Source organism: Sphaeramia orbicularis, chromosome 21 (genome assembly GCF_902148855.1).
Source record: "Sphaeramia orbicularis chromosome 21, fSphaOr1.1, whole genome shotgun sequence".
Classification (NCBI taxonomy): Eukaryota; Metazoa; Chordata; class Actinopteri; order Kurtiformes; family Apogonidae; genus Sphaeramia; species Sphaeramia orbicularis.
The window spans coordinates 24,112,711-24,137,874 of NC_043977.1; the positions used below are offsets into that span (position 1 = coordinate 24,112,711).

Below are 25,164 nucleotides of genomic sequence, written 5' to 3' on the forward strand. Positions count from 1 at the left end.
TATGATGCTAACATTTGAACATTTTAAGCCACTGTGTTTGTGTCCAGACAAATGAACTAAAAATGGATTTCCCTCATGTTAATGTTCTAGCAAAAAATAACTGATAAATTCAGCTCAGTGTGGAATGGATGACACCAGTAAACATGCTTGTAACAATGCTTATTTTATAACAATCTGCTGCATTTTATTATGCACAGCTAAAATTAAATATATTTTCCCATATTTTATGTTACCAATATACTGTATTGTGCTAAAGTCTTAGATCACACTTAGCTATGTTGTTTATACACAGTTATAATGAGCATAATGCCTTTTTATCAGTGTCTTTACTAAAATACAACAGAAAAAAAACAGAGGGAAATACTGTGCGCAACATTAAAAACTCACACTTACATGGCTTCTACAGGAAACAGTCAGTATTCAGCGTTATCTCTGTTCCCATGACAAAAAGTGGACAAAACAATAATATTGGACATGTGCTGAATGAAAACTGGTGTAAAATCCTAGAAGATTAATTCAGTAAATCTCATCATGTCTGCACAGAAGAGTTCAAGACATGTTAAGCATGGAAGCTCATCACTAAGTACAAGATACTTCAGTCAGTTGTTTTTAATGCTGTTCTACAGGGTGTCCCATAAGTCTCCATACATAGGAAAAATAAACGTTTCTTGACATAAACCATTTTTATTTATATAATATGCTCTACATGACTGCCATTTTGTCGGGAACACATTTCAATGCGTGTCCTCCACTGCTGAAGAACTATAAAGAAGAAATATAAAGAAATACATGTTAGAACCATATGTATTATGTCTCCTATGTATGGAGACTTATGGGACACCCTGTATAGACATGTGTACATACAGTATAATATATCATTAAATGTTTGATAAAACAACAAATCTACTTCTGATCTTAAATTTTTGCACAGTAGTGTATGTAGAACAAATGCTAATAACCAAACAAATGGACATATATGTTTAAACTAAATATTAAGTTAGTATTATAACAGACTTTCATATTAATCTATAAGTAGGAACAATTATATTTATCTTATAAATACAGTCAAACTCTTAGACTTCATGTCAAAAGCTAACCTAAAAACTGACTGAAACCTCTGTTTTTTTCCTCTTGCAGGGTTGACAGCTGCAATGGTTTGTTGACAGAAAAACCATCAAAAACTGCCCAGCTGCTAAAGCTGATAAAAGTGTATCTCCTGTAGTTTGTACCAACATGCAACTTTTTTTTAAATACTGTAGGAATCACTTTTAAAATATTGCATTTTCACTGTTTATTTGTACAAAATCAGATTGTGAAATATGGGTATTATTTGCCTGGTGTGTGTTTTCAATGCCCTAGGCATGACAAAGCTTCACAGTCATTTCTAAATTACACTGATTCAATACAGACACAATGATCCCACTCCAGGGCACTTTCACTATTTCACTCCATCATTCTTATGTTTAGCAGCTTGTAATGCCAGTGCACCGGCCGACACAGACATGTTGTGATTTATAACGGCAGATTATGATAGTTGATGCTATGATGGCTAACACTGCGCAAAGTGACAGTTTTAGAGGGGAAAGGTTGATGGCTCTTTTTATGTAGTTCAGTCTAAATTTACAGATACTGCTGTTCTTGTAAATGATATAAAGTCAGTTTTCAGTGGAAGGACAATTAAATGTGCTGTTACAAAGTCTGTGGTTTATTTTTTTGTGATTAATAAATGAATGCCTACCTTATTAAAAAGGCTGTGTCTTTGTCTATGAGACATATGGGCCCGTGGGCTCTGTATTGCAGGGGTGACACTAGACGCATGTACACTCAGCTACAAAATCCCCAGGACACAGGGCTTCGACAGTGGATGAAGTAAAAAATTCACTAAGGCTTTTTCTCCAAGAGGATTTATCTCAAAGTTGCTTCAAACCCCTCCTTTTCTTTCTGTTCTTTTCCTCTTACTTTTTCTTTGGAACATCCTCCTCTAACAGAATAAATGGATGTGGTAGCACTCAACAATGCTGCTTTTCGTGGACCTGGATGGATTGCATGTAAGCGAAGAGATTGGTTTCAGTGTTCCCGGTGGACAGAAGCCTTTGGTGTTTGGTGATAAATGCCTCCTGTGTGGTAATACAGTGTGATTAACGGACACAGCCCACAGCCTGATCCCTCCTTTCCCTCCTCGGCACACCTGAATCAATCATCTACATGGAAAGACCACAGTCTACTCAAACAGCTGCTTAGAGCTTAGCTATCTCCTGTCTGACTGTGGAAGAAAAGGCTGTAGGACTCACTTTAAAGCACTGTAAATACAAATAAAGCAGACACCAATCACTTAATGCGTATCTTGCTGAGTAGGTATGCATGTTCACAAAACAATCCAAGCGAAAAAAAAAAAAAAACAACTTAAAAAAGCAAAAATCACTGAATTTTGATGAGGTGTGTTTTTGTCTGCTGTCATATTTGAGGTATATTTGGCATCACATAGCACCACTGAGTTTACACATTCAAAGAATACTTTTTATGATAAAGTTTCACACTGTGAGAGCTAAAAACAGTCCCATGAAAAACAGAAGTGATACCACATATTAAGCGTAGCCAAACATCATTACTGATTCAACAGATAATAAAGATCAAACAGAATACAATGGCAGTGACTATTTTAAAGTGCCTTGGTTTCTACTAAATTATATATATATATATATATATATATATATATAGACCTTATTGTCATAACCGTAAAACATGTGAAGTATTGTCTTTAATAATTATATACTATATTTTGCACTACTACTAAGAATAAGAATAAGAGTAAGAATAAGAATACGAATAAGAATAAAAATAAGAATACGAATAAGAATAAGAATAAAAATAAGAGTAAGAATAAGAATACGAATAAAAATAAGAATAAGATTAAGAATAAAAATAAAAATAAAAATAAGAATTAGAGTAAGAATAAAAATAAGAGTAAGAATAAGAATGAAAATAAGAATAAGAATAAAAATGAGAATACGAATAAGAATAAAAATAAAAATAAGAATAAGAATATGAATATGAATAAGAATAAGAATAAAACACCTAGACCTATACTGAGTTCACATTTGTGAAAAATTTGCTGAAAGAATACACTCACCTTGTCATAAAGCAGAGGTGATCAGGTGGGTTAAATTTAAAGAGCAACTGAACACATGGATCCTCAGTGACTACATGATCAGATTTAATATTATGGCCGACATTAAAAAAAAAGGCTGCAGCAGCAGTTTTACAAATAGCTGTGAAACCATATCATTGGAGGGGAGATTATGGCAATGGCATAAGCAGTCAAATCAATCCCTGAGTATTTCTGTGCAAGTCGATAGAGGATACAGGTTAGGCCCATTAGTCATGTTGGCACCCTACATTGCATTTCCAGGCCTGAAACGACTGTTCAACTTCTCTGCACATTTGTGCTAAAAGCGCTCAACAAACCAAAATTGGCTTTTACAATGTATTGGTTTTTATTGGTGTGTGAAAAATTGAACCTACGCTATGATTTATATATCTGGCATTAACATGTGCGGATTTATACATCGTCTTGGAATATTATAAAACATAAAGGTATAATGTTGTCTTTTTATGACTGTGAAAACACCATTTCCTGATAATTCACATGTACGGCTCAGAGGGAAGCTCTCAAAGACACTTTGAACATTGTTTCTCCCTGTGTAACATTATAATTCACAGACATGCCTGGCATTACAAGTGAAGCTAATGCCTCCAGTGTTAGGATAATTTCCTCTCACCACCCTCAAAGACAAAGTAAACAAATTCACAGCTCAGATTCTAAATACGAGAGGAAGGCCTTTCGCAGAGTGATGAATGAAACTAAGTCCACTTCCCGTCACCGAATGAGAACTTAACTGATCCTTGGATTTGTGAGCAGGATTTAAAGCTCTTTTTTCTTTTTTTTTTTTTTTGCAGCCGTTCATCTGGCACTTTGGGAGTACTGACTTGCATTGAGAGACACTGGATTCCTATGATGAGGTTGATGTGCTGTATCACTACAAGTACTGCAACATAATGCTATTTGTTCCACACCAGCACTCTGCGATGCCGCAAGATGTTACTCTGGTGCCATGCTGTTGTTAGATTTCCAATCTATAATTGTTATATTATGGTTTGGGACCAGATTATACTGCAATATCATATGCAGGCGTTTAGGAAATTTATTTTCTGGAGGGAAATCATCTGTTGTTCAGCAAATATGCAACATAACTAATCATATATTATGTGTCTGATGCTAAATAAAAATTGCATAATAGCGAAATAAGGCTCAACACAATATTTCATTATGGAATACTGTTTCATAGGATTGTTGATGCGACATATCATAGGCTGAATATGAATGTAGTGTATGCATTTTCACTGAATTCTGAAAATCAAATAGCTTTAATGATTTAGAGAAACAAGCACCTATTTATAAATGCAGGAATTTAAGAGGCAATCTGGACAGCAATCTGTTCTGTGAGATTATTCAAATCTCTCCCAGTCTTTCTGATGCTGCAGCACAGAAAAACTGCAGAGGACACCAGCACTAAAGACTCCACTGATTGAACATATTTAAGCCACAGTAATATCAAAATGTCGGGAGCTTTATCTCACCTGAAAACACAGCGGTGGCACTCTCATACAGAAGATTATGCTGTGTGAAGGTGACTCTACCTGTGCTTACACTTAAAGTGTGCCAGGTACTCAGTCAACCCCCTGAATCCAAATTGGGGAACCACATGAGGCAGGCAGCCCCAGCCTACCCACAGTAACTTACCTGTCACCAGCTTGCCCCAGATAAGGACAGATGACCTTTCTCTGGGTTGTTATAATAAATCAACTCCAGAGGTGGTTATTCCTGGTATAGTGCTTTCGTCAGGCTTTACAGTTAACAACAACAGAAAAACACAGTTGAAGCATCTCTGCTTAATACGTCAATCTGTCAAATGTAAAAAAAAACACACACACAAGATGGAGAAAGTAAAAGTCCCTCTATGAAGTAAGTCTAACCCCTGAACATTATATTGTTCCTTAGTACTCCCTTATCTCACCTATTGTATCGAAGTGTGAGGAAACAATTATCAATGTTCCATACATCCATTATCTATATACAAAAACCAGCAGTGACGATCATAGATAGATAGATAGATAGATAGACAGACAGACAGACAGACAGACAGACTTTATTTATCCTGAACTGGGAAAATACAGTGTAGCAGCAGCATGGCACACATTCAATAACAATATAATACCACAGCAAACATGAGTAAAGACAAATATAACATAAGAGCTAACACTATACACTGTGCACTATAAATTAGAAGTATAAAAAGATCTGGGTAGAATCTGGATAATTGCGGTAATGTGTTTAAAAATAACTGTAATGTGCTGAAAAAGAATCGTAAGGTGCAAAACAAGTTGAAAGATTCCAACCGGGAATGTAAACACACACAAGGCTAAATTTCTAGCACATAGTAATAATCTCTTATTCGATCAAACTTATTAAGATTCATGACCTTGAAAAATATTATACTTTGTTAATCCTATTTCAAGATTCAAAGATTCAGAATTTTTTTTGCCATTTCTGCATACATATACACATAGGAACTTTTGTGCGGTCATTCAGGGAGTCAGATAAAAGATACTAGAAAAAACCCATAAGCTAAAGTGTTCAACAAATCACCACCAAATAAAGTTTTTTTGCACTTAGAGAGACTACTTATGGCACTTTGGAAGTTTTACACGACCTAAGGTTTGAACTACCAGGAAGCGCTTTTGTCTGTCTGTATGTGGGTGAAACTGTGAAACAGTCTGGAGCTTCATCTCAAACAATGCCAAAATATCCACAGTTTTAAAGCAGTTTACAAATGTACAGTCTGGTCACAGTACAGGGAGGGCGGGGCTTATTGTTAATTACTGGGCCATTCTGTCCTTGGCTCTTTCGTACCTTTGCTGGTATGTGCTTGTCGTTGTTTACCATTGTCGGTATGTAAATATTGTTGAAATATATTGAATTATAAATTATGCAGACTGTCAGTTAGATAGTTATGTGTACTATACATCAGTTTTCCTAATCTGTTTATTTTCTGTTATTTACATTATTAGGATTCTAAACAGATGTAACTTTATCATTAAGGAAGGAAAAGTAATGTGTTATGTTGTGGTGGGGGTGGGATTTAATACATTTTCTTCTTCCCACTCCTTTTCAAGCAATACATATTGAGTTTATTTTATTATTACTGGTGTGCATGCCAGTTCCTATATTGTCCTGATCACCTCTATTTATTCATGCGTTTGCTCTGTTATTACCTCTTTGTACACATAAAAGTTTAGTTTTTTCTTCTGCTTGAAACAAATGAATGAATGAATGAATATTGATGTTTATAAAGTGGAACTCTTTTAAGTGCATCTGTTTAACTAGATATACACATAGAAAGCCTCAATATTACACTGTAAAAAAAAATCCTGTGTTTTTTACGGAAAAAAACTAGCAGCTGTGGTTTCCAGAACAATACTGTAAAAACACATCCAACTGTAAACATATTTTTGGAGTAACATGTAGATTTAACATTTTAAACATGTAGATTTAACACTGGATTTAAATGGTAAATGGACTGCACTTATTTAGCACATTTTCTCCACCTTCATGGTGTCCAAAACACTTTCCAAATCCACCAGGTCCAACTGCGAGCAGTTTAGGGTTCAGTGTCTTCCATGTAAACTTTGACATATGGACAGTCAGAGCCAGGATTTGAACCACCAACCCTTGGTTATTGGATGAGCCACTCTACCAACTCTACCAACCCGTTAATTTACAAATTCAAAATGTTACATTGTTAAATGTTTACTTTTTTTATAACTTTTATATTAAAAAAAAAAAAAAAAAAAAAGCAAATACGCCGTTATTTCAACAATAAAAAAATAGAAATACATAATTCCTACATACAAATCTGGTTTTGTTCACATACTCTTGTTGTAAGAACTACAGCTATATTTGATTTAATCATTAACACAATTTTTTTTTCAAATAAACAACTTTCCATTGTATTGTCACTTACAGTTTTTTTATGTTGCAATTTTACAACTTTTTGGTGTTAATTCTACAGTCATTTTTTACAGTGTAACATGCATATATGCAGTATTTTTCAGTTTTATTTAGCCATTTTTAAAACTAGTTTGTGGCACTTAGCTTATCTGCATAAAAGAAGAAATCTAAAGCCAAATAGATTTGTAAGACAAAGGCTTTAACAGTGAAAAAAGACAACACCAAGTATCTTCAGAGCAATATTCATGAACTTGCTGATTATGCAGCCTCTGATTAGCAAACAATAAAGAATTTATGGTAAAAAATCCTCAACTTTTGCACAATTACTTTTTTTATAGAGTGTTTATAGAACAGAACAAGAATGTTCTTTTCACAATTAGAGGGAAAACAGAGCCAAAGTTAATTGCCCCTCTGATAAAAGGAGCACTTCAGCAGCTCAGCCACCAAAAAGGCCTCGTGGGGATAATAAACGAAGAACCTCTGAATCACAGCACCAGCTGACTCATTCTCATCACACTGATGACTACATTTAACTAGATCAGTATAAGGTGCATCGTATCTTGTCTTTTTTACCTCAGTCTAGGGGGTGATTTCACTGTGATCAAAAGCCGACTGAGATGAAGAAGTTCAGCTCCATGACAGCACATCAGGGATCAAAGCTATAATGATTGCATGCCGTTAAGAATAAGAACAAAGTATTCATCATACGTTATGGCATGGAAGGTTCTGAAAACAGCATTCGCTTAAGCCAAAACATTTTAGGAGTAAAATCCTCACAGTGGCATTGTTTTCAAAGAGGAAACTGTGAAATTGTGTCATAAAAACAAAATGCTACACTGCAGTGCCTGACACTACAAGGCAATTTCAAACCAAAGGAGATTCTACGTCTGCCCAAATCTCACAAACCAGCTTCAGGAAAAGTGTAACTGGAGCTTGAAGGTCCAGCCACATGACCAAACACCACCCTTTAATCACACTATAAGTGCTGAATCAGACGATTGGAGAGTCATATTTGCCGGACCAGCAAGTATTTGACAGCAGCATCAGAGAAGCCGCATGCCTACTCTGGCATGCTGCACAGCTTTCATTACCCAGAGTGGCTTTTAGAGAAAGACAGTAAGCCCCATCTATACTACATCTCAAATAGTTTCAAGTCTGATGGACAATGACAAATATCTATAACAACTTGTGCGCAGGAAAAGGTTTTCATTTTTGGAAATGCCAGTAATGCAATGACCTATAAGGTTATTCAACCAATGCTTTCTGAACAATTGAGTGCAAAGAGGCCTCCCTGTTTGTGGGATCAAACATCAAGCAGCAGATATTCAGATATACGACAAGGACATTAATCCCCGTTCCCATAAAAATGCACTGCATGCTAATAAAAACAGTGCTGGAAAAAATAAAGACAGCAATATTAGTTTTTTTATAGGTATGTGTTTGATTAAAATGAATGTTTGCATTTATTCTACAAACTAATGATTAAAATTTAATTCAAATTGCAATTAAAATACCCACTTAGAGTATTTGCTGAAAGAGCCAGGATAACGAAAACACTGGTGTGAAAATCCTAGAGCAAAAATGAAAAGCGTTCAACTTTTTTATGGCTTGTAACGATCCATCTTCCTCTTCATCATATTCTAGAACTTTTTAATGATGTTAAAATCTGGAAATAATGAAAAAGTAAATTGATCCTCATTATTTTTTAACATGTGGCTTTATGTGTTTGTGGAATGATGCATTCAGGAATACAATATGGTTTAATTATCAGTCGATAGAATGTCATTTCCAATCTAATTCATTATCCATACTATAAATAAATATCACATTTAACCCATAAAGACCCAGTGTTACTTTTGTGGCAGTTCCCAAATGAATTTTTCTCTACTTTTACCATTCTAAACCAATTTATCACCAATTTTTAAATAATATTATCCTCAAAATTTTGCATTTTTTGGTGTGAATCATATATTTTCCTATATTTAATTCACAGATTATGTAGATGTTCATGAAAACTCAGAGTAAATTCAAAATTAATTATATGAAAACAGAGAAAAACGAAGAAATGACAGTGTTTCCACGTTCACTACAAAGTCTCTGAACATCCAAATGGGTCATATCTGATGACCATTAAAAGATGACACACTGTACTGTACACCAGTTATTTACATGTTTTGATAGGATTAGTGGATCAACAGGTATTAACTTATAAAGACCCAGTGCTACTTTTGTGACAGTTCCCAAATAAATATTTCTCTATTTTTAACCATTCTCAACTGATTTATCACCAATTTTTAAAATACAATTATCCTCTGTATTTTGCATTTTTGGTGTAAATCATGTATTTTTCGATATTTAATTCACAGATCATGTAGATGTTCATGAAAACTCTGAGTAAATTCAAAGTTAATTTTATCAAAACTGAAAAAATAAATAAATAAAAAAATAAAAAGTGACTTTTTCAGCAAAGATATTGCTAACTGAATGTAAAAACAAGTGTTTCCATCCACTGTTATTGATCCAGCTCCATGGGTCTTACTGGTGAATCAATGCTGTAGAAGATGACAGTGTTTCCATGGTAACTACGGAGCCTCTGAACATCCAAATGGGTCATATCTGATGACCATGAAAAGATGCAGTTTAGACCAGTTATTTACATGTATTGATAGGATTAATGGATCAATAGGTATTAACCCTATAACACCAAATGTGTCATATTTGATACATGAGTTTTGAAGCCCTCTATATGATCAGTGTGATTTTTTTTTCTTGAAAAACCTGATGTATATCATTAAATATGTGAAATACACGGATAATCCACCAGGGGGGAGGAATTCATTCGGCCTTTCCAGTGTCACTCCAAGATTGTCACCAATGAGAAAGGAGGTAGAACTTTGCCAGTTTTGAAAAGGAATTTACAATTTGTTTGACATGTTTGTTATATTATGTTTTTGTTTGTTCAAAAATAATAATAGTTGAGCATTGAGACCCGATGTATCAAATATGATACAAAATTGAAACTCATACATGGAAATTGATGTTTGAAAACAATTGTCTTGGTTGTGCAGAAGGACCAATAAAAGCTCCAGTTCCAAAGAACTGGAATTTTCTGTCAATGATTTAATGGTTCAGGCTTTACACGGTTAAACAGTTTTTATCTGTGGATGGTTTGTGTCACTAAAGACAAAACATTTATATATTCTCAAATGAAAATGCGATAAAAAAAAATCTGATAAGGTAATGCGTGACACGTTTTCTGCATAATCTCTTTTGATTTATATTTAATCACTCCTTTGACTGTTTAATTTTCTTCGTCATGACGGAGAACAAGTGCTTGACATATGCTGTTGCACCCTCTGCAGAGGTAACACTTAATTATCAAACCAACTGGAATACTGCTCAGGCCTGCCAGCGATGACGACTAGAATTAATGACACATGAAAAGCAATCCTGCGCCCTGAAAGTCCAAGGCCTGCAAGGGCACACTCGACTCTACACGATAAACATCCCATCTTTGTGATGAGCCCTCACTTCCTACAACTGCAGATACGGTCCAAACTGTAAATCTGCTCAGCTTCTTTCCTTCAGGTCCATCTCTGTCCACGAAGCAGCCATTACCCTGCTTCCCTGAGTCTGTGAGTGAAAAAGCAAGGATCTGAAGTGCACCCAAAGCATTTATTGGTTGAGTATTTCTTATTGATTAGTATTATTTGTGCAGTTATTATTGAAGTACATGTAAATTCAGACATATTACATTTGTATTGCTATATCTGTGGACTTAAAGCAAGAATTCTACGTAAGAACCAAAAGATGATGTCTAATAAGAATGAATGTTTATTAGTTTAATTGTGTGAAGTTGCAAATTTCTGATTTTCTTCATTGCTATTTAATGCACCTTCCCTGTGTATGTGTCGTACGACTTCTCAGCAGTATGGAAAAAGAGAGCTTACGGAGCTTACGAGTGTATAGTTTTTTTTTTTTACCGTTTGACATTATGTAAATGAACCTTTCTTATTTTAATAGATTTTTGGAACAGATTACAGTCTTGTCATTGGCGTCAGAATACAACTCATACGTGGTTTTAGAGACGAACGAAAGATCACTACATCTACTTTCCCCATCAGTTCAGTTTAGCCCTTTCATGCATGACATTACAACAGCAGACAGTTATTCTGTCTTTAATTAAAGCTACATTATTTGCAGTAACGAATCCAACTCTTAATTGTTGTACCACTGCATTTTCTAATATTTGTAAGGCTCACTTTACCTTAAATGCTGCTGTGACACTTCAATTTCCCCACTGTGAGATAAATTAAGTCTTATTTTATCATTTACAAAGAAAGTCTTTCATAATCCACACTTTAAAGACCTCACGGTTTTTATCATTTTGTTTCAGTGAATGAAGTTACGCAGAATATAATCACTAATTCATAACATTCACCACACATTTCACACTGAAATTCTATGTTTTCTTAACCCATAAAGACCCAATGGTAATTTTGCGGCAGTTCCCAAATGATTTTTTTTCTCTAGATTTAACCTTTCTTAAATGATTTATCACCATTTATTACAATATTATCCTCTGTGTTTTGCTTTTTTTTCCATAAAATCATGTATTTTCCTATATTTAATTCACTGATCATGTAGATGTTCATTAAAACACCAGAGTAAAGTTGAGGGTTATTGTGTCAAAAACAGAAAAAAACTGCAGAAAAAGTGACTTTTTCAGTATAATCTATCATTAACTGAACATAAACCAAGTGTCTACATCCACAGCCATTGATTAAACTCCCTGGGTTTTACTGGTGAATCAATGTTGTAGAACAGGGGTGTCAAACATGCGGCCCGCAGGCCAAAACCGGCCCTCCAAAGGTTCTAATCCGGCCCGCGGGATTAATTTGCAGAGTACAAAAATGACACTGAAGATATTGACTATCGAGGGTGTTGAACTCATTTTAGTTTGTTCCACATACAGACCAATTGTGAGCTCAAGTAAAATAACATCATAACAACCTATAAATAATAAGTCCAAATTTTCTTCTTAGTTTAATGTGAAAAAAATATTACATTATGCCTTTAAATAATGACAACTCCAATTTTTTCTCTTTGTTTTAGTGCAAAAAGTAACATTAAATTATGAAAATATTTACATTTACAAACTGTGTTTTTACAGTAAAATGTGAATAACCTGAACAGAGATGAAAAACCTGAAATGTCTATAGATTTTTTTTCTTTTTTTTTTTTTTAACCTTGTAGATATAATCCACAATGCACATGTATAAATAACAAGTTGAGGCATAATATTGTTAAAATTGCACTGAAGAAATTTCATTTTTTTCTGGTTAGTTTGAATATGTAAATATTTTCAGAATTCAATGTTATTTTTTCACATCAAAATAAAATGCAAAAAATGGAGTTATCAATATTCATATATTATTATGTTATTATTCTACTGGTTTGGCCCACTTGAGATCATATTGGGTTCTGTGTGGCCCCTGAAATAAAATGAGTTTGACACTCCTGTTGTAGAAGATGACGGTGTTTCCAGGTTGACTATGGAGCATTTGAACGTCCAAATGGGTCATATGTGATGACCATGAAAAGATGACAAACTGTGTTTTACACCAATTATTTACTTGGACTGATACAATTAGTGGATCACCAGGTATTAAACACTTTGGGGAAACGGTTACCAGTGCACCATAAATCCATTAGTCATATTATAGAAACGAGCAGTACGGATCATACATAAGGTTGGATGTCTAGAACACATTCATAATCTCTTTATTCAGTCAAAACTATTAAAAATCCATGATCTTGTAAAATAGTATACAGCAATAATCTTATTTAAAGCATTCAACAAATTACTACCAAGTAATATACAAAAAAACTTCACAATTCGGGAGAGTACTCATAATTTGAGAGGCTTTGGAGATTTCGTATTACCCAAATTTCGAACCACCCGTAAACACTTTTGTGTGTCTGTCTGTGTCTGGAGTGAAACTTTGGAACAGTCTGGACATCCAACACAAGCAATGCCAAAATATCCACCGATTTAAACTGCTATACAAAAATATGGTCTGGTCCCAGTATAAAGATGGAGGGTCTTAAAACTGATGTTCCATCAATACTCTGTCTTAAATTTTAATCTGTGCTTGTTGTTCCTCATCTAGTTGGTACATGCTGTCCATTACCTTCTGGTATTGTTCTTACCATTGCTGGTATGTGCTGCCCTTTACCATTAGTTTTTTGTTTTACCACTGTTGGTATGTAATTATTATCATGTAAGCTGACGGTTAACTGTTACCTGTGGAATTAAATAAGTTTTTCTTCTTCCCACTCCTTTTCGAGTATAGATGAATGATTTTTTTGGGAATTTTGAATTTGCATATATTCTGTAAATGCTCAAAATAAATAAACAAATGAAAAAATGAATGAATGAATGAAATGAAAAAAACTTTACATCAGTGGATGATTTTGGTTGCTGGTGGCTGTTTGAGTCTTTATGGGTTAAATCAGAAACATACTCTCTTTGCAGAAAGAGCTTTATGGATGTGTTTATGCTTAAAAAACTGATACCATTACATGTTAATCTGCTGATGCATGGAATCTACTACAGTGAATAGCAGTGTATTATGCAAAAGAAATAAGATATTGATGAAATCAAAATGTGAAAAACACTAGTTTATAAAGAAATCATGCATGAAAGGGTTAATTTCTTGTGGTTATTCCGTAGTTTCTCCCACATGCTAATACTGTAGATGTCCAGTAAAGTCTTGGTCAGGTAACTGGATAGCAGTGGACATGCACGGTTTGATCAGAGCTTGAGTAGTAATGACTACCCAGTAATTGCAACCCTCTCTGCATCATTTATGATGAATAAAATATGATGTGGGGTGTTATTCAGCCAGGGATTAGTGCGTGTCCTCTGTGAGCCATGTAAGTTACAACGGTCTATCACTGTTTCTGCACAAATGTGGTAGGAAAGTGAATGTTATTTTCACAAGTGACGGGGAAAAAAAAAAAAACAAAACAGTCAAAAGCACCTTTGACAGTTAACTTGCGCAGAAGAGGTGTTATGAGAAATTAGAATTATTTAAATTAACACATGATACCAGCCAAGCAGATAATTCCCATCAAGTACCGCTATTCCATCTTAAAGTAGATTAACAATTAATACTGTTGACTTGTACAGAACCACACCTGGGACTTATCCTTCATATTTCAGGAGACTGACTCACAGCTTTTAGTACCACTTCGATGCAATACCAACCAGGCTATTTAGAAACAGCTGATGTCTTCCAAATCAGTGTTTTGTCTTTCCTTTTCTTCCATAACAATACGTGCAGCCAATTTTCAGGCTGTTCAAATGCAGTAAAAAAAAATTGATCTAAACACAAGTGTCCAGAGTGAGTGGAAATATACCCTTTGTCATTGTTCTAGCGTATGTTTCCATCTGTTTTTCGCTGCTTCATCAAAGGCTGGCATCTATACAGTACATGCATTGGCTCTGGTCTCTTTGTACTTCTGAACCGAGCATCCATTATGCATAAGCAACACGAAAGCGGCTAATGAAGATTTTATAATTGATAAAAACTGCGACATCAGCATATGCATAAAATTATCATGAGGCTACACTTAAAAAGGAAAGACCTAACATGAAAAGGGTTCGGGGGGGGGACTGTACGTTGTGTCCAAAAAAAGAGCCCTTGGTTTAAAGACTTACATGGATTGCATTGCTCTGGATGCCATTTTTATCTCCACGGGGAGGATAAAAACACTGATACTCATGATAAAGCCATGCACCTGCCCATGAATGGAACAAGTAAACCTGTATTTACTCTACCACTCATACCAAGGATGTTTTATAAAGCTATTCATAATGGATTTCTCAAATTACTATTGCTAATCTGTCCTTGGATTCATCTTAAAATATTTGATCTGGAGTCAAAATGTTAGAGCTGACATGATGAACAACAGTAAAGCATCACTTAACAGTCTGTATTTAGGGGTTAATTTACTATACCTGCAGAAGACTTGTAAATAATTAAAGCCACTCAGAATAAATTCAATGCTAATTTGATAAATGAGAAGTTCAGGTATGATTACTTTTCTGTGACTTCCTCTCTTAGTCTTTTAATATTTAAACAAATCATGCTTATATATTCTAAGATGATATCACGTTAAGGTCCCCGTTGGTGAAACACAGTGTCTTTCTCTTCTGTAAAGTGGTTTGGGATCCTGTCCTGGATGAGTGACCTTGTGCTGACATGGAAGATTCTGTTTCTCAGTTTCTGATGTGTGACAAAGGCTTGATGTGGCTCTGTAAGAGTCATCAGTCAGCAGTATAACATCTTCAGTTTTTTTTTTTTTTTATTTTCCCCTATAATAATCAGATAGATGCTCGGAGGAAAAATTTCTCTGTCAAAATATTGCCTATTATAAGACATGCATAATTTCCTAGACAGGTAGGAGACTAACGTCACTGATTATTCAAGGAAAACTGTATGGCTCAGTGTAATGACTACAGGCTGCATGTTTGATAATCAAATTTCCTCACCTCAGACCTGCAGCCATAACAATAAAGCTTTTTTACTCTGTGACAGATGTCCTGCCAGCAACAAAATGAAAACTGATAAAATACTGAGCTTGAAAACTGAATACAGAGGCTTCATTCTGACATATTTGAATATTTCTTTAATATCAGCCTGATTTGTTTAACTATAAAAACTTACATTACATGATGCTATGGTAACAGAAAAGTAGCTCCTTCTTTTATAACCCATTATACAGGGTGTATCAAAAAAAACTATACATTTTGAAAAAGTACCCCCAGTTCCCCATTTGATATTTTTTGGAATTTTTTTTTATGGACGTCGGTAGGTAGGGGATTGGTGGATATTTGTCCAAATTTACAGACCCAGGTTTTCATGCATGAGTGAGCAGGGGTAAACTGTACAATCCATGTTAAAACTGGTTTGCGCGAAGTAGCGGTGGGATTTAAATCCAATCAAAGGTCATGGGAGGGGACAATGGGCATCCATCTTGTTTTCCACAAAATTGCCAGGTTACGGCATTAACACTTTGGTCACCATGTCAATTTCATTTCTTTACCCATGGCAGCTGTTCCTGCCTTTCAAAGTTAATTCAACTTGTGTAGGCCTGAAAATGTCACTGAGGACAGGCCAGGTTAGGGTTAGGGTTACCAGTTTTAACTTGGATTGCGCAATTTGCCCCTGCTCACTCATGCATGAAAACCTGGTTCTGTAAATTTGGACAAATATCTACCAATCCCCTACCTACCGATGTCCATTAAAGAAAATTCCAAAAATTATCAAATGCAGAACTGGGAGTAATTTTTCAAAATTTTTCAAATGTAATATTTTTTTTGATACACCCTGTATATATACCTTATCCGTTACTTCCCACGCTTACAAAATACATGTTTAGTGAATGAACAGGTTAATCAAAATGGATTCCAGCACCTTTCCACAGTTCAAGCTCTCCGTGGGCTGCTCAGCAAACCATTTTCATTCAACAGACAAAATAATACCATGACGCTTTCAACAAAGCAACTCAAGAGGACAGCACTTAGAGGTGTGTTTCTCCAAAAAGCCCCAGAAGAGAGCGGGCGTGCCTGCTCCACTTGTCCCCTGACTGACAGCAAACTCCAGAGGAGCCACGCCGTGGGACGCACACACTGATCCACTCTGACATGCCTGACCTTTCCTGGGCCGTGCGGCGGGCTCACTGTGTAGCTTGCCCTGCCCGGCTGAAAAGGCCATACAATGCCACGCAGACATTGCCACTGATGCCCCCCCACACACCCTCCTTCCCTCCCCTCCCGAATGCACTGCCATCTCAAAAAGCTGGCAAGGTGAATGCCTGGAACTGTGGAGAGACAGCCACTCAATCTGAGAGGCACTCAACCACAAAACAAGGGCATGCCATCTGAATTTGGCAGTGATATATGATCGGTAATCCCCACTGCACCCTCAGGTGAAGTAACGACTTTGGTAAAAAAAAGGAAAAAAAAAAAAGTGGATTATTACAAATGAGACAGTTTATTGTTCTAGGGTGCTTTTTTACTTTGACCTTATACCATTTAAGATATTTTAATTAAAGCATTGCTCATATACAAAATGGTTATTAAGTTGAAATTTGCATAATTCTATTAGTCATCTCAGTAAATGTGCCTTGTGCAGTGGCTGTTTAGTGAGGTGGTCTAACACTATGTGTCTGCCAGCAGTCTTGGTGGCGGTGCAGGCAGAATAATCTCAGAATAGATGCTGCAGGAGCCCACTAAAGAACAAGGGATGAGAGGACTGTAAGTGCAGAATAGATGCTGCAGCTGTGAAATGAAGAGCTGTCGCATCCAGTGAGCACTTTACAGAGTAAAGGAAACACTTGGCACAGCAGAAATAAATCATGTGCTCATGTTCTTTTTCTTCAGTGTATGATTGTATTTTTCAAAACAGAGATAGAAATTCTTTCAAGTCATCCAGCTTGTGCTTTAAAGACTAGTCACAGCTCCTCTCATCTTATGCTGTGCAAGAATGTTTGAGTACAAATCTGACTAATAGACTTTTAATATGTTGCTTAATAATTTAACATGAGCTGTAGTGCAATCTAAAAGAACCAGTGACTCCAGAAGAAACCGTGCATACGAACATATTGCTCATTCAGTGACTTGTTCATTACAATGTTCCATACTGCATTTGTTTAAGCACTTGCAAATGCCTGGACTAGTGCAATTATAGTGGAAAAAATCAATTCCAGATGAAGTTCTTCACGACTGCTTTTTCTCTCTGACTTGGTTCAAAAAACAATAGTGCACTGGTTTGCAAGATAACATAAATACTTTAAAGGAATACATCATCACAGCATAGCTCCAAGAGTAAGCACGGAGAAGACTGTGTGAACTGATACAGGTGGCAGGGTGAGTCTTAATTGTCATCTGAATCGGCACAGATGGATACCCTCATCCATAAAAAGATGAAAGTAAAGTTAAAAAAAATACAAAAAACAAAAAGCTAAACAAACACTGGCATTTCAGATTATTTGTATGGATGTAAAATGTGTATGCTTTAATCACATTATTAATTCATATTCAGCAGGTAAAAATGGAGCTTTGATCCAGTGACAAATAAAATCGGTGCAAGAATATTTCGACTGCAAGCACACAAACAACACTGAAACTATGAACGGAGCCCTATTAGATGGGTTGAGTATGGATAACGACACAGGGAAGGACAATAACAGCACAGCCAGGTAGGGACAAGTTCATAGAGAAGGGCTGTGCACACCCAGAGGACAAAAAAAAAAAGATATAATATTTATCTTAAATGATTTAAATGCTAATTTAAATGCTGTTAGACCCATGAGATCACCCTCCAAGTCTCACACACATACACAGTGGCCTATTTTGCAGGGTGATTTGTTGCAATTAGAGGCATTTTACAGTCAGTGTACTTTGTTTTCTCTGTGGAGACATGCTGTAGAGATCTAATCTATGACTATAAACATGAATTAAAAGTGCAGGTGTTCTGTTATTGAGTGCCTGAAGTAACTGCAGTATATCACACCAAGGAGGACACCCATCCCTTTCTGCTGGGTTACACCAGAGCTCATGACTTTGCAGGGGCCGCTCACTTTTACAGGGGTTCAATGCATTTGGGCCCCACTGGTTTGGGGACCACTTTGTGTGACTTGCAGTTTCATACATCACACACACACACACACACACACACACACACACACACACACACACACACACACACACACACACACACACACACACACTCATATAAAGGGGGCTTGTGTACCTTTTATTCCTCTGAGCCTCTTTCTTATCCATTATAACAGGTACACAGTTCGTTAGCTCGGTCCAGTCCGCATGCAGTCCGCAGCTCCAGCCTGTGGAGAACCGGGAGAAGAGCCAGGACTCCTCTTTCCCTGGTCGGTGACATGTGCATTTCTTCTGTCCTGGTTTGCAGTCGCAGGGCTGCTCCAAACGAATATTCCTCACCAAATGCCTCCCGAAAGTGGTTCCTCCTGTCTTCTGGATGTGCAAAAACACTATCACGTCGTCCCCTTTCATATTGAACTCCACATGTCTGTCAAGATCTCTCTCTGTGAAGTTGAATTTGGACGGTAGTTTCGGAGGGCTGTCATCCTCCAGGTCCTGATCTCTGTAAAAATCATCGTTGTCCTGGTATGGGGTGGAAAGTAGGCTTACCCCCCTTAATTTCTCCCCAGTCTTAAAGTGGCATGAATTGCTGCCAGCGGGGCATATATACTGATAACCTATCATAACAAAAAGAACAGCTAAAATAGGAACCAAGATGAGCTTACTGGATCTATCATCCATTATATCAAGAGAGTGTCTTCATTTCATTACTGTGAACAATAAGTAGCACCCATAGGTTCTCCAGAAATCAATTCTCATCCATGTCTCGGAAGGTGCTTATAATGAAAGTGCCACATGTTGATCAGATCAAACCCTCCAAATGCACACAATCTGCATAAGATGACAAGTCTACCTTTTGTTTGGTGGAAAGCTGCACGCCGTCTGCACTGCGCTGGAAATCTTGTCCAAAGTCAAGAGTCATCATTCTAATTTTTGGGCTGTTCAACTTCTAAAGCCGGCGTAGCTCTGCATCTGTCCCGATGCCACGGCTCCCACACCCGGCTCCGGTGTTAAGTTGAAAAACGAGGCAATCGCGAACACCTGTCAGTTTTTTTTCTCTCTTTATACATTTCGTGCGCGTCTCAGTTTTTCTTGCATTTCAGTGACTTGTTTTTGCAGAAATGTCGCACGGCTCGGACTGTCGGGGCTGGATCCTCAGGCTGCATCCTCCAGCATCCTTTGGCGGCTCTGACTGACTGTGCTGAAGCAGGGCTTTTTACAGGATGCAGCTGCATCCGAGCCCACAAATATGCGATGCGCTCTCGTCGTGGTCGGGGCTGGGAAAACTCTACATCCCATTCTGTCCATCCCATAATCTAGTTTCACATAGTGCAAAGCCGGAAGCCCACACGGACACCGACAACATGGAGATTTAACCACACATAAATACCAAATCGGCTGTAACTTTCTGAAGCGCATTCATCCAGTTGTGACCTTTTGTGATTAAAGGGGTAGAGCTATATATTCCTGTCCTTACAGACGCGATGTACGGATACGGCTTTAAAAAGCTTATGTCTGCTAAAAGACAATACTGTTAAGAGGATTCATAAAAATGAAGAGTCCCCACTCTCTCAATAACCCTGTCTGATAGTAAAGTTTTCACTGTGTGCTGATGCATGATTTGCATACCCAGATAGCAAAATCATTATGGCTTAAATCTGGCCCAAAACTGGCATGTCATTTTGGCAAAGTTCTGGGTGGATGTATGGGTCCTAAATGGCCCAAAATAGGCAAGCCAAAATCAAACCAGAAGGAAGCCAAAATTCACCCAAAACTAAAAACTTCCAAAATACAGCCATAATTGTCCCAGAAAAGCCCCAAATCCCCATAATCCAGCCAAAAAGTTGCCAAAACTGACCCAAAGAGAGGCCAAAAGGAGGCCAAAATTCAACCAAAATTTGTATTGATCATGCTTTTAAAATGAAGTGGGGTTTTCTTCTGAGTACAGTGTTTTGGCTTTACAGAAATATGCCAAAACACAACCAAAACACATCCATATATGGAATAAGTTGTTGCTGCTCTTTAGTCAATCTTCTGGCTTGCCATAAACATGCCATACCATCCCTATACTTGATCCCACTCTTTGCCCAGTCTTTTGGTTAACCAGACATATGCCATAACTCAGCCATATATTGCTGGTGCCTCCTTATCTATTATGGATTACCTTAATCATACCATTGTTAAGCCTAAAGGTTTTCATAATGCCAAAAGAAAGCCAAAAATGCCAAATGTATGCCATAATACTGCCGAAATATTTGCTATCTGGGTATTGTGATTGTTTGAGGCATTATCGCGAGTCTTTTTACATGATTAGGAAAGGAAATGTCCAGATTACTCATCATATTGTTACATATCGAACATGCATACAAAATAACTAAAACCTCATTCATTTTGTTAGTTTTACACAGTGTAGTTCTGCACATGTCATCATACACAAACTAGTCTTTTAAATTCTCACCTCTTGCAATTCTATATTTGCACAGGGTCATACTGCGATTTGATTAGTCTATTCATGCAGCTTTAGTTTAAACCTGATTAGATCAGTTGGATTCCAGGTTAGACACAATATTCAGCAGATTTGTACAGAAACTCATTTATTTGTAAGTTTGTTTCCTAAATAACATGCGCATGATGCAGGGTTATTTTATGCCAAATCATTCTTATTTGTTCATTTATTACACTAGTATTGTCTGTCTAAATATAACTCATTATTTCAGGCCAGCACTCACAGTCTTGGAATATCTACTTTTTAACAAGAATGTACCTTATAAACTCCTTAATACAATCAGATTCGTGAATCTTCTTCTTCCACAACTACTCATAATAACATCAAATATAATAATAATAAATTATAAGTTAATTCATTGTTTAAATAGGGTCATTTAGAATAGAAGTAATTACGTCTCTTATTGAATGTCATACGTTGCACATACATAGTGACTTCACTGGAATGATCATCTTGCTACACTGATCAATGCGTATACACTCAGTAGTGTTTCGTGGGGAAATTTTTAAATTGCAAATCCAGACTTTTAGGTAACCATTATTTTGCCTGAAATAATTTATTATTTTGTTGTCAGTTTTTATTCAATTTGCCGCTGCTTTGTAATTTTTATGCAAATATAGTGTCATCATATATCTTAAAATATGTATAAAATATATTTTATATTTTATTTTATGGTCGTTTTATGCATAAATAGCGTAACCGAAGCCGGCGCAGCTCCAGACAGCTCATAGCAGGACGTGTTAGCTTCTCGAAGTACTGAAGCTCTTTGCTTTGTATGGAGCGGTCAGCATCACTAACGGGGTGAGGGATGTATTATTGGGAACACACTAATCAAAAGCAATTTACTGCAAATGTGGTCACACTGTCAGGTGTTTGTAGGAAGTGATAATTTGTCTGCTAATTTACGCTATTCTTAAGCTTGCCACCTGCAGCGCTAGCCTACTTTTTATGCTATAGCTAAGTTAACTTCTGTCTGTTCTTATGACCCTGCTGGACGTATATGATTATTATTGTATTATATATTTATTTTTCTGTATTATTAAAATGTCCTGCTAACAGAAGTGAAGTAATTTGCTCATGCAGCATAATAACCGGCGGTGAACTGTAAATTTGTGTGATTTTGTCCACTTATGTTCGCACCGGTGTTTTGATGTAGATAGTAATTTAGAGTGGGCTCACTACGTGGCACTGATTGCCAACTTCTACTAAAGACAGAGTCAATGAACTCACTCTTTTTGCTCCCTGCCACTGTAGGTTCATGATACATTCCACCAGAGATGATGAGAAACCTTATTGTGTTGTCACTGCTGCTACTGAACATACATCAGGTCGCCTCAGCACCCAAAGGCGTCACTGCCAGTCTCAAAGCCAAGTGGAGAATGACCCCCTTCCTTTTGGAAACCAGGTAACCCACTCATACCAACACATGTACACCTGTATCTGACACCAACATGCAAGAATCACAGCTATCTGTAGTCCTGTAGATCATCAACTCCCAAAGTGTGGGCCAGAGGAGATTTTATATGGAGATCATCAATAAAATTGTGTCTCAAACTTTACACAAGACCCATATTTTTGATAGAAAATAGAAATAATAATATAATAATAGTAACTTTTATTTTTATAGCATCTTTAAAAACTGAGTTTACAAAGTGCTTTGACAGACAAAGCAGGGGGGCACCACAGCAGGATACGAAATAAACAAAACTCAAGTAAAGACACTAAAACATAGAAAACAACACAACACTATAAGAAAAACATGACATTCCGAATAAATTTGAATGTATCAAAGTAGAGAGGGGAGAGATCGCATAACATGATGCCGTCAAATCAATGTAAAATTGAAGGAATAGAATAAAACAATGTCATGTATGTCAATATAAATGAATTACCAAAACAGGGTAAAATTAAATATTCAAACATTAAAAAGAGACATCACATAAAGGCAAACCTATAAAAATGACTATAGTCGAATAGTGTTGATTACAGCTGCATGATTAATCAGATTGTAATGGAAATAGAAGCCTCAGCTGTTTTAGTATTTAAAGGTACAGATATAGCAAGATTTATGATAATCTAATTCCAGAAATGGGAAAAAACACACTCTGATTTATGCTGATATTTTGGATTTATTGACAATGACCAGAGAGAGGTACTGTGAATAGTTAAACATGCAAAATGAAAATGTCATTGTGAAAAATTAGTAATGACTTGAAATTACAATATTGTTCACAACAATTGCAACATGGCTTTTTCACCAAATCGTGCCGCTGTGCTTCTGGTACTTATGCTAAGACGTATACATTTGAACCTTGTGTGAAGGGCACTGTCCATTCTGTTAGTTTTAGCGATGAGAGGAGAAAAAAAAACAAACACCTGTTAAATCTGCTTGAATGCATGCATTTTGTCTTTTACATATTTTTTTTATAACATAAAACATAGTTATGATTTATTAAATGCTCTTCTTTTGAAAATGTCTGGTTTATTTAATATATATTTGTCACAACTGTTGTTAGATTTCACAGTGAATTGGGTCACAATGGACTGGTATTTTTAAAAGGTGGTTCCCTGTCTGTGCACACATATACCACCCTGTAACACCACCATGACTAAACAGATCAATTAAAAAGTGCAATGTGAAAGTCAACAGAGTAATCCCTTCATAGACTGACAGAAGTGCGTTTGTATGAAACACATATCTCATCTCATGTTTGTTTTTTGTTTTTTTTTTTAAAGTATACTAATGGGTCATGTCATTAAAGTTGCTGTCATTCAAAATATATGGGAAAAAATTAAGCAATGTGTCATGACATCTACAACTGAAAAGGAGATTTACAAAAGTGTATTTGTGTGTAATTCTTGGTGCTCATAAATGCAGATTCCAATCAGCACAGAGATGCCAAGAAATTTAAACACAAATATGAACATCACAACTTGAGTAAGTGTTAATATTTTATGTACAGATATATTTATGTATTTTAATCAAGGGTGAAAAAAAACACACATCCAAAGCCCAGATGTCCCACAACCCGTAAACGCAGCATGTATTTGTTGATGTGTGGGATGACCTGAGACCCTGAGGAAAGTCTCAAATCTCTGCACTCAGAGGTAACCTTATCTGTGTGTAAGGTGATCCCTGCACATATATTTAACAAACTGTAAATAAGTACAGAAGAATGTCAAATATTTTTAGACATTTGTATTGACGGGAAGCTTTTAAGAAACAAAGCAAAAATTAATAATAAAAAAAAAATATTACAGTTGTGAAGCTGAAGGAAGGATTCTGCTTCTTAAATATGAATATTTAAGTTGTGGTTTGTTTTGTGTTTAAATTGCTTGTTTTTTCTGTGTGGATTTGAATACACCCCAAAATATGCATCTAAGTTCTTTGTACATTTGTAAATCTTATTTTGTATTTTGGGATATACACTTTTATGACTGTTCTGAGAATATTTTCTATAATAATATTGAGCTGGGGTTCTCTGGTCATCCATACCTAACTGTGGTCCTGTAAATTATCTATAGATGAAGTTCACTATTTAGAGTTTAAGAAGAAATTTTACTCTCTGAGACACATATTTTTAAAAAATTTAATTAATATGATAGTGTCCCTATACCCTAATTGTCATTCTTTGTTCATTATGTGTGTATAAAGCTGTATAATAATTCACATATGACATTATTTGTGATTGTAATGTAGTCTATACCTGTAACTGTTGATCATTATTTTGTCATTCTGCAGTTACTTACTAATTGTCTTATTTTCTTCCGTGTAGTGAATTTATTGGAGAGGATGGGAATGACAAATTTTGGCAGTTTACTGACACTGTGAAAGAGCTGACTGTATACAAGCAAGGAGGTATGTTGTTTCCCATCATGCCTTTCCTTAAAGTGTAGTTA

At 36.1% G+C, this 25,164-nt stretch overlaps 2 protein-coding genes across 4 annotated transcripts in view; one reads left to right on the forward strand and one right to left on the reverse strand.

Moving 5' to 3' along the window:
- Window positions 1–20,151, reverse strand: part of hs6st3b (heparan sulfate 6-O-sulfotransferase 3b) — a 78,138-nt gene extending 57,987 nt beyond the window's left edge. Inside the window, 1 exon segment of the mRNA XM_030125837.1 lies at window positions 18,895–20,151. Coding sequence (XP_029981697.1) covers window positions 18,895–19,439 — 545 coding nt within the window. The 5' untranslated portion in view covers window positions 19,440–20,151.
- A 1,834-nt stretch (window positions 20,152–21,985) lies between these two features.
- uggt2 (UDP-glucose glycoprotein glucosyltransferase 2) overlaps window positions 21,986–25,164 on the forward strand; it is a 57,069-nt gene continuing 53,890 nt past the window's right edge. For all 3 annotated transcript variants that reach the window (XM_030125107.1, XM_030125110.1, XM_030125108.1), the window contains exons 1-3: window positions 21,986–22,065; window positions 22,519–22,669; window positions 25,041–25,123. In XM_030125107.1, the coding sequence (XP_029980967.1) occupies window positions 22,542–22,669; window positions 25,041–25,123 (211 nt within the window). In that variant the 5' untranslated portion in view covers window positions 21,986–22,065; window positions 22,519–22,541. The remainder of the gene's footprint in view (window positions 22,066–22,518; window positions 22,670–25,040; window positions 25,124–25,164) is intronic.